The 11,531-nt window shown below is 34.3% G+C and overlaps 1 protein-coding gene across 1 annotated transcript; it reads right to left on the reverse strand.

Annotated features, from left to right (window-relative positions):
• Positions 1-9,931: 9,931 nt before the first annotated feature.
• Positions 9,932-10,993, reverse strand: LOC111987261 (uncharacterized). Its single transcript, XM_024018956.2, has one exon. The coding sequence runs from the start codon at positions 10,991-10,993 to the stop codon at positions 9,932-9,934; it is 1,062 nt and encodes a 353-aa protein (XP_023874724.1).
• Between the last annotated feature and the right edge of the window lie 538 nt (positions 10,994-11,531).

Consider the following 11,531-nt stretch of genomic DNA (forward strand, 5'->3'; position numbering starts at 1 on the left):
GGAAAAAATGCTAAATACACTTTACATATGGCATTTACAATGCCAAGTGCGAGTGCTCTTACTGACCCATAAATGCTATTAAGTTTTTTTTTTTTTTTTTTTTTTTTTTTTTTTTTTACAAGATAGAATTTCTACTCTAGCATAATCTAAGTGTATATATGTGTGAAACTCATTCCTAGAGAGTTGAACCTGACACTTACCCCCCACACCCCACAAGCATTTATACTTATGAAGTGACCACAGTATCAAGGGTGCGCAGTGGTAAATGCTATTAATTCTTAACGTAGTGCAAATTTACTCATATTGGAACATAGGGAAATTAGAGATTAAGGGAGGGAGGGAGGACTTGAACTTGAGTTCTACCCATTTAGGAGAACAGACAATGTTAGCAAGCCACATTGCTCTCAACATAATTTGAATTTACTCATTTGGAATATAGAGAAATCAACGATTGGAGGAGAGAGAAGATAGGAGAGGAACCCAATCGAAACAGTGCCAAAGTCCTTTCTTTACATATAACACAATAAGAAGTTTGAATCACCAGTAATTTTTTCATTGAAAACATATATTTTTGTCCCTAAAATTCAGTTTAAGTTGGATTATCATCTTTCAAATCATCTAAAAATTTCAAAACTATCTTTCATACTTCAGTCTATATACCATTAAGAAATCACAAACAGAATAAAAGGCTGAGATATTAGATAAGTTTAATTGTAAATGGACTAAAGAACAAAATTAATATATATATATATATATTTTTTTTTTTTAAATCTTTACATTAGTACTTTTTGGCCCTAAGATGAGGGTGAAGGAAGGTTTGAATTACTGAACTTCGCAAAATGAAATGTGATCCCCATCCAATTGTGTTATCTCTTAGGAGATGAAGAGTCTGTTTGAGATCTCCTTATTTTGCTAAAATTAAAAACTTTTTGCTAAAAATATTGTAAATAAAAGTAAAAATTAGCTGAAATAATACAGTAAAATTCATGAATAGTATCAAAAAATACAGTGAGGCCCATGAATAATTACAAAAATAAGTCAAATAGTAAAATAAGCTAACTTTTTAATTTAGAGCTAAACGCACACGAAAATGGAACTTATATTAGACTACATTTCAAAGACAAAATATATACTTTATCCTAATCTTTTTATTCACATCCTTGGTCCCCTATGGTATTTCCCAAAAGAAAAGAAATTAGGTACATATTCTTCCAATGAAAAAAAAAAAAAAAACCATATACAGACCTTATCCAAAAAAAACAAAAACAAAAACAAACAAACAACCAAACATATACAGACATGATTGAAAGATCTGGAATTTTTTTTTTTTAACAAAGTCATGGTACTGAGAACGGACCAAAACAATGGTCTCCTCAGAACCAATGTAATGCAGAAGATGGTGGCAAATACAACACGATCAAACAATATTTTGATGCATGAGCTTGATGCCAGAAGACAATCTGTCTACTTCAGACTTAAGCAGTGTGAAGAAGTGGAGTGTTGCGCCCATCAGTGCTTACGGGATACTGCATTGACAGGACAGGATCTCTATATGCAGTGACTAAGTTCTCATAAAATTCAGTTATGGTAGGATCATTCAGGTCCTCTTTATCTTTCTTTACCAAACACTGCACAAGACAACAATTCAGGTTAGTGCCGGTGGGTATGGAAAGAATGAACAACAAAAATTTTGTACAAGAAAACAACAAAATGTTAAAGAAATAGTGAAACTTAGGAATTGTACCTAAATTTTATCCTTAAAAAAAGTTGAGAATAAGAAGGATGAATGATGCTATATAGCAACATTGACTTGATAATATACTAGCGTACAAATGCTCCTGTTTTAACTTTTTATCAAGAAAATTTCATCATTCTACAAAATGTGAAGGTTATAAGGTCAATCCCAAGCTCCAGTTCTGCCTGCTTTACTAACCATATTTTAAGCCATAACTATTTCTGTGAAGGCGACTGCTTTGAAACTAGAATCCAAAACAATAATGTACAAGAGAGGGATGCCAGTGTCAGAAACAGCCAAAAAGGATAATTAAAAGGTAGCCTCTTGTTATATGTTCTATATGATATTGAGCCTGCTGAAGTGCTCGAGATTTTAACAGGGGTGATGATTAATAAATAGGAGGCAATTTCACCAGCATTAAAGAACTCAGAACCCTGTAAAAGTGAAGATCTGGGGATGTACAGAAAAAAATAAACATTCAAGATGGTGGTCAAGGCTAACAAGAGGGAGCATGTCCAGATGACAGTAATGTAAATGGACCATATATAACAACTGAAAAGTATTATACATAATTTATAATAAAAACATGATAAACACCAAAAGAGCCTTACAAATCCCTACCAATCAGCTGGTTCACAGAGGCTGTCTATACATGTGCCACAAATTATCAGACTGAACCCATTTTCCATTAATCAGATCCTCAGATATCAAGTGTTATTTACACTAGACAAATCTATTAAAGTTGGGAAAGAGATCAATTTCTGGATATTGGGTAAAGTCATGATTGACACCACAATATGGCTTACATTTTGTTGGATCATGGGGATTGATATAAAAAAACTCCAAGGTAATTTCTGTCGATCATTGGTCACTAAAACCTGAAACCTTTAGTAATCCTTTCCAGCAATCATTGATAGTGCCAGAAAGAAAATTTTAGTATCTCTCCATTGTCAGCACTCTGGTTATGATACCTAATCAATTTGGTCATTTTCTAATTCATAAATTCCCAAGTTTCATGAGATCTCTCCATTGCATTGAAAAATTCATAGAGTATACATGCTTCCTCTGTTTTGTATTTCTTGATGATGTTGAAAAACTATATGTGAGATTTGTTACTTCATTTGGATCTTTATTAAACTCCCCCTATGAAATCTATTTGCAGAACATTGACATTCCATCCTAGGATCATAATAGAATGCCTAACCCTCATAGATTGTATTAAATTACTAAGTGTTAATCCCATACCATGCAAATGGATCAGTATGTACACCCCCCACCCCCTAAAAAAACTACTATCCAATACTATAAAATTACTGTTGCACAATAAAATGTAATTAAAACATTTCCAGCCCAAGTTTAGCAAATAGCAATTATGCATTATTAGACCAAATACATTGAACTTCAGACCTAGTCAAGCTCCCAAGTGAGTCTCATAGTATTTTCAAGACTCTTGAAGCTGATTCTCATTTGCCATAAAGTTGCTGTAATTATGCATCATCCCATTGGAAAGATGAAAAGGGAAAACTGGAATTATGTAACATATGCTACTTGGATTAGTACATGTTTGATGTGTATTATTTCTCAGCTTGTCAATTAACTGTTGACTTTAGCTTGCACGCCAAAACTAAAGACAAAAAAATATTTGCCGAGTGAANTATGCGGTGTGGGAGAAGGACAAGCGGACGATCTTCATGTGTGAGAGAGAGTTCCAGCCGAAGAGAAGAAAAGAAAAAAATGAAAAGAGGGCTCCAAAAATGCTAGAGAGAAGAAAAGAAAAAAAAAAAAAAAAAAAAAGATAGAGATAAAGGGAAAGGTTGTGGAGGAGAAAAAGAGGAAAAAAAAAAAGAAACAAACGTGGATGAAAAAAAAAAAAAAAAAGATAAGGAAAAAATAAAAAATCCTAATTGAAAAAATACTACACAATATTCACATAAATTTTAAGTAACAGATTGTTTAGTTATATTGGCAAGTAAAAAAATAATTCAGTGATGGGTTCAAATTAGAACTAGTGACAACTTTCTACATAAATTTTGTTATGAAAGTATTGCGTAAAATGTTGTGAACATAGCACTTCTCATTAAAAAATATAGTTGTTAAAAAAAGAATAAATGATGATTAAAAAGAATAAATAATGAATGAAAAATAATATTTAAATGAGATAAGAAAATAATAGAGAGTCTGTTGGAAAGTGCATTGAAAAAGTGGGTAGGTAAAAGCTAATCCTCCTCCCCACTGAGGCTCAGATGGGTCAGCTTTGCTTTTTTTTTTTTTTTTTTTGTTCTAATTTGATTAGTTTTAAAATTGTGATTTGAGTTTGTATGTTGATTGAGACTGAGTTTAGAGATGTTTGAGAGAAAAGATCAAGAATAGTTATGTTGTTACCGTTGTGATTATTGAGTGAAAAATTAAAAATTTTAATCGGTCGTGATTATTGAGATTGAATTAATTCTTTTGCTCATGAATAGGCCTCTCTATTTTCTTTTTCTTTTTTCTGATTTTATTTGGTTTATGAGAAAAATTCTTTTTTGTGTTTGGATTGTTTGGATTGTATTCTGCATTTTGTAACCGTTGAGATAAAGAAGAGAGAGGGAGTGAAGAAGAAAGAGGAATGGATGAAAGAGAAAAAAAATATTTTTTTAATTTAGCCGGTGTTATTTTAAGGGGAAAAAGTCTTTACATATGCTACAGTAATTGCTACAGTGCTCTCCATACATGGAGAGCTACTGTAGCAAATCTAAAAAAAAAAAATAGAGATGCCGAGTCTGTCGGAGTTCCATTTTTGTGTGAACAGTGGCTTTTCTCTCCAAATTTTAGAGATGGCTAAGCCTGTTGGAGATGCTCTAACTTAATTAATTTAAAGAGTCAAGGAATCACCAAAAGGCATGTAGCTGACCTTGCATATGGAATTATATGATAGATTGTCGATCACGTCATCAACTTTCTATTGATTTTGACATTGTATTTTGTATCTTATTCGAAATGGAGACATTGGATATGTGTGTTTGGACATCCACGTGGAGTAGCATGAACTTTGGATTGACATTTTCCTAGGATGACATGTTCAGATGCCCTCAGAGGCTTAGCTTAGCAGCATTTCCATTTGTCTAACCAAGCTATATAGCTAACACTAGATTTTCGTTTTAACTTTTCCCTTCAATATTATTTGGAAGAACGAAGGCTATACAAGTGGCAATCCAAACTAGAATATAGTCTAGTTTTTTCAAATATTAATTCCTTCCTTGCTTGACTTTCTAATGACACGTTTATTTTGAAGAAAAACAACTCATTACCATGAAGAGGGTTTTTTTTTTTTTTTTTTTAACCCCTCAATTGAATTGGTATTTCATACCAACAACGTGTCTTCCTTGATGCCATGACTTAGCTAACATGTCATCACTCATCACCTTGTATTTTCTCTTGATTTTGTGATCTAATATCATAGGTCATGTATTTGTATTAAGTATTGTCGAGAGTCTTGTAATTCAACTAACATTTTTTTGTATTTCTTACAGAAATATTCAGAGTTCAAATTTCTTCTCTCTCAATGTTGTAAGTANATTTAAAGAGTCAAGGAATCACCAAAAGGCATGTAGCTGACCTTGCATATGGAATTATATGATAGATTGTCGATCACGTCATCAACTTTCTATTGATTTTGACATTGTATTTTGTATCTTATTCGAAATGGAGACATTGGATATGTGTGTTTGGACATCCACGTGGAGTAGCATGAACTTTGGATTGACATTTTCCTAGGATGACATGTTCAGATGCCCTCAGAGGCTTAGCTTAGCAGCATTTCCATTTGTCTAACCAAGCTATATAGCTAACACTAGATTTTCGTTTTAACTTTTCCCTTCAATATTATTTGGAAGAACGAAGGCTATACAAGTGGCAATCCAAACTAGAATATAGTCTAGTTTTTTCAAATATTAATTCCTTCCTTGCTTGACTTTCTAATGACACGTTTATTTTGAAGAAAAACAACTCATTACCATGAAGAGGGTTTTTTTTTTTTTTTTTTTAACCCCTCAATTGAATTGGTATTTCATACCAACAACGTGTCTTCCTTGATGCCATGACTTAGCTAACATGTCATCACTCATCACCTTGTATTTTCTCTTGATTTTGTGATCTAATATCATAGGTCATGTATTTGTATTAAGTATTGTCGAGAGTCTTGTAATTCAACTAACATTTTTTTGTATTTCTTACAGAAATATTCAGAGTTCAAATTTCTTCTCTCTCAATGTTGTAAGTATCGAATTATTAGAAAATAATATTTGCATTATGTATTTTATTTTTATTGGTATGAAATATTACATCAATTGTATTTTGGAAGTTCCCAGTACTTACTTGGAAAGGGGGGATTCAAACGTGGACTCTTCATATTGAGATAATTAGATAATACTTGTGTGTTGGTGGCATAACAATTTTCTCAAATAATAACTCCTTTCATGCTTGACTTTCTAATAACATGGTTACTATGAAGAAATTAAAAAAATCATTACTATGAAGAAGAATGTGTTTTCCCCTCTCTCAATTGAATTGGTATTTCTTTCATACTAATAAAAACAAGTCACTAAATCCAAAAATGAACTTTTCATTTGACTTTGTGATCATATGTCATATATTTGTGTTAATTATAGTTAAGAGTCTTATAACTCGACTGACACTTCTTAGTATTTTTACGAAATATCGTGTTAATTGTACTTTGGAAGTTCCTAATAGTTACTAGGGAAAGAATGTATTGTTGCAAGATTATTGATTATTAGGAAGAAATATATATATATATATATTAATTTAATTAAAATTTTTTTTTTTGGTAATATAAGTTATGTATTCTTTGACATAATAGTCTTGCCCACATGTTTATTTTGCTAGATGTTAGCAAAGGTGGACTAATTTTTGTTTTTGGTCAAAATGAACTATTTAGTCTTTGTTGTTGGTTATGTTTAAGGAGATCCATTTGCGTTGCGTGTTGGTTAAACTTGAAGGGGACAAAAAACCGACATAGCTAACCAGAGGGAAAGAGAAAGATTGTCGGCATTTTGAATTCTTCGTCTCTTATTTTTGTTTATATGGCCCTAGACCTACACTAGTAGGCTCTCCATAAAGATTTGCTGGGTCCTTCCTCTTCGTTTTCTTTTTTGTCTCCAACTACATGTCGTTTACGTGTCTTCCTTGATGCCATGACTTAGCTAACATGTCATCACTCGTCACCTTGTATTGTATTTTCTCTTTAATCTTTATTTGTTATCTCTGTTCTGCTCTCAAACAAAAACAAAAATAAAAAGTTGTATCTTATGACCAAGAAATTATTTAAAATTAGTCGGTTTCCCATTTACATCTTGAAGGGGTGGAACCTAGAGGTCGGGTCCATACTCACCCGTTGGGTCGAGTCGTTGAGGCCCAACAAGCCAATAGGATGGTTCGACCCTAGATCTTATGTCCAACCAACCAAAAAGGAGAGTGTTGTTGGTGGTTACTGTAATCAATTTGGTGGCACGTCCTAACTTGACAACCCATATTGAACTGTGTATAACATCCAATTTGTGTTAAAATCAGCCTGGTCAATTCTTGATTAGGGGACAATAAGATGTTAGGCCTATTCTTGATTATGGAGAAAACAAATATCAGTAGAACTTTACAAAAACCACTCCAATTTACAAATAAAAATACACGTTTTTTTAATAATTAAATTGATTCAAAGCTTATTCTCCTTATAAAGAAGACAAGGCCATTTTACTGAGTCGTTACAAATCTCTTGGTTACAAATAAACGTACACACAAAAACATCACAAAAAATTGGGTTATTTTTCTTCTCCATGTGAGTTGATCTTCGGAGCTTCCTTGACCAGCTCCATTAGTTGTTCTCCGGGGTAATGAGTAGGTTTCAATTTCTTTCTTAACAGATGCTTGATAGGATGAATTGAGAGCAGCCGAGCACAACCTTAGCTGGAGTCTTTATTGGAATTCAATAAAATATAATTTTCCCCTCCTACACAACTGTGTCACATAATAGATTTACATCCATAATTTTCAGTGAAATATTTAATTCTTTTTTCTTTTTTTTTTTTGTAGTAAAAAATATTATTCTCTTCACAGTCTACAATACTAATAGTTACTAGGGAAAGAATGTATTGTTGCAAGATTATTGATTATTAGGAAGAAATATATATATATATATATTAATTTAATTAAAATTTTTTTTTTTGGTAATATAAGTTATGTATTCTTTGACATAATAGTCTTGCCCACATGTTTATTTTGCTAGATGTTAGCAAAGGTGGACTAATTTTTGTTTTTGGTCAAAATGAACTATTTAGTCTTTGTTGTTGGTTATGTTTAAGGAGATCCATTTGCGTTGCGTGTTGGTTAAACTTGAAGGGGACAAAAAACCGACATAGCTAACCAGAGGGAAAGAGAAAGATTGTCGGCATTTTGAATTCTTCGTCTCTTATTTTTGTTTATATGGCCCTAGACCTACACTAGTAGGCTCTCCATAAAGATTTGCTGGGTCCTTCCTCTTCGTTTTCTTTTTTGTCTCCAACTACATGTCGTTTACGTGTCTTCCTTGATGCCATGACTTAGCTAACATGTCATCACTCGTCACCTTGTATTGTATTTTCTCTTTAATCTTTATTTGTTATCTCTGTTCTGCTCTCAAACAAAAACAAAAATAAAAAGTTGTATCTTATGACCAAGAAATTATTTAAAATTAGTCGGTTTCCCATTTACATCTTGAAGGGGTGGAACCTAGAGGTCGGGTCCATACTCACCCGTTGGGTCGAGTCGTTGAGGCCCAACAAGCCAATAGGATGGTTCGACCCTAGATCTTATGTCCAACCAACCAAAAAGGAGAGTGTTGTTGGTGGTTACTGTAATCAATTTGGTGGCACGTCCTAACTTGACAACCCATATTGAACTGTGTATAACATCCAATTTGTGTTAAAATCAGCCTGGTCAATTCTTGATTAGGGGACAATAAGATGTTAGGCCTATTCTTGATTATGGAGAAAACAAATATCAGTAGAACTTTACAAAAACCACTCCAATTTACAAATAAAAATACACGTTTTTTTAATAATTAAATTGATTCAAAGCTTATTCTCCTTATAAAGAAGACAAGGCCATTTTACTGAGTCGTTACAAATCTCTTGGTTACAAATAAACGTACACACAAAAACATCACAAAAAATTGGGTTATTTTTCTTCTCCATGTGAGTTGATCTTCGGAGCTTCCTTGACCAGCTCCATTAGTTGTTCTCCGGGGTAATGAGTAGGTTTCAATTTCTTTCTTAACAGATGCTTGATAGGATGAATTGAGAGCAGCCGAGCACAACCTTAGCTGGAGTCTTTATTGGAATTCAATAAAATATAATTTTCCCCTCCTACACAACTGTGTCACATAATAGATTTACATCCATAATTTTCAGTGAAATATTTAATTCTTTTTTCTTTTCTTTTTTTGTAGTAAAAAATATTATTCTCTTCACAGTCTACAATTTGATTGCAAAAAAGAATCTACAAATTCGGCGAGCTAACCAAAGGTCAATTTTTAATTTTTTATGTACTTGTTGCTTAGTATATAACCAATTTCACTCTTTAACAAGCAGATAGAAAATTGGAGCTAGTCCAGAAATGTCATCATCACAGCTTGTGAGTGACGAAAAGGCTGACTAGATTAACAGAATACAAAGCATAAGATAGCATAATTTGATCAATGAAAAAAAAAATCAGAATAATAATATTGAAAATAAGTTTTGAGGCAGTATTATACTACTAATTACTATGTAATTAAATATTTCTTATTGCCTGTTTTAATAAGTTTGAGGTATTATACAATTAATATTGCTTAAATTTGTCTTATTATTAGGCATTGCTGGGACAAGGGGTGGTAGGGCTTTGAAGAAATCGCTTTCCTTGACTTTGATTATTACTGACAAAAGCAAAACGATTAGGGTATTTCCTTTGCATGATTAATTATCCAAAGAAATATGATTGACCTTATTTCGGCATGAAAATGACCGGGAATAAACTTCTTTCACATTACAATGTGTGTTTCGTTGTTTCATTGACGCGTTTTTACAGTATAATTTTTAATTTTGATAGATATAATATGATTTCAAACTTATTATGTTTGCTTCATGGTGATTGTTTTTTTTTTTTTTTTTTTTTTTTTTTTTTATCCCCCTACTTAATCCAAGAGGCTCTGGACCTTTGATTCCACATAATCTCCTCTCTGGTTAACATCTCGTTAATCTCCCTTCTTAGCCCTTGAATCTCTTTTGCCTTCTCATGTAAACAATTAAGACCCTCCAACTGTTGCAATCTCTCTTGTTTTTGCTTCAACACTCTGTCCACGTTCTCGAAAACACTCCAATTCCAACCTTGGAGGCTTACTTGACATCTCTTCAATCTTTCCATTATACTGTACCCCGACACCCCGCAATATGGGTCCCAAGCCTCCTCCACCACATCCTTACATCCATCCTCCCTCACCCACATGGCCTCAAATTGAAAACGTTTCTTTACAGGTTTCCTAGGATGTACATTTTTCAGAGTTAGATAAAGTAAACAGTGATCAGAGCTAGACATGGACCTGTGATATACACAAGCTTCCGGGTAGAGCTCCGGCCAACTAGAATTAGCCACTATTCGGTCAAGTCTGAGCAGCGTCCGTTGTTCCCCAAGATGCTCATTGCACCATGTGAAACGTTGTCCAACAAAACCCAAATCAAAAAGACCACACTTACTCAAACTTTCCCGAAATCCCTCCATCTGTTTCAGCTCCCTCTCATTCCATCCAAGCTTTTCATTTTGATGTGTAATTTCGTTGAAGTCGCCAAACACAACCCACGGCATTGTACACTGATTCTTCAAAGCAATAAGGAGTTCCCACGAAGTATAACGCTTACTCGCGTCGGGATGGCCATAAAAACCCGTTGCCTTCCATGGACTTTGCCTCAACCCATCTCGGACCACCACGTCAATGTGAGAATGCGAACAGCTCTTCAGGAAAACCTCGGTACCTTCCTTCCAAATTAGAGCAAGACCCCCGCTTCTGCCATCACTTGGGACCACAATACCCTGTGTGAAGTTGAGCTTGTTTTGGATTCCTTTTATTCTACCCACGCTGGCCTTCGTCTCGGACAAAAAAACCAGTAACAGATCCTTCTTTTTCACCGCATCTACGAGATTTCGAACTGCTAGGGAGGACCCGAGACCCCGGCAGTTCCAAGCAAAGATACTCATTAGGCTCGGCGGCGCTGCGCAGCAGCCACCGCCTCTCCGCCATCCTTGTGTTCTTCCTTTCTTTCTTGTTCTTCCTTTTTTTGTTGTTCTTCCCAACCTAAAGCCTCACTCTGCTTCTGATTCTTTCTCCTTTTCAGATCAATTACGTTGGGGTCTAACTCTTGTAAAGGAGTTGGACCACCACGTTTTTGCTTTCTTAGGCTTTTTTCTCCCTTAGGCTTATTTTGTTTTACTTCCCTAGCCAATCTTTTCCAATGCCCACTCTTTGGGCCGAGCTTAGAAGAGACCCACCCCTCATTTGGATCGTAACACAAGGCCATCGGGCCCATATTTGGATCCTGGGATGTTGGGCACTCCACGGTATTTTCTTGGTCCTTATTTGGCGCCAAAGCAAATTTGAATTTAGGCATATTACCCGGGTTGAGTGTTTGCTCCCATACCATGCATGGCAGCTACTCCCCTGTGTCAGTGGGCAAGTTCGAGGTACTCCACTAGTTTGGGCGTTCAGCTCAACTAGCTTCCCCATTAATTAACACCG

This window comes from Quercus suber, unplaced genomic scaffold (assembly GCF_002906115.3).
Source record: "Quercus suber isolate HL8 unplaced genomic scaffold, Cork oak 2.0 scaffold_79, whole genome shotgun sequence".
NCBI classification, from domain to species: Eukaryota; Viridiplantae; Streptophyta; class Magnoliopsida; order Fagales; family Fagaceae; genus Quercus; species Quercus suber.

Coding starts and splice junctions, on each gene's coding strand:
- LOC111987261 (XM_024018956.2), bottom strand. CDS start 10,993: ATGAGTATCTTTGCTTGGAACTGCCGGGGTCTCGGGTCCTCCCTAGCA.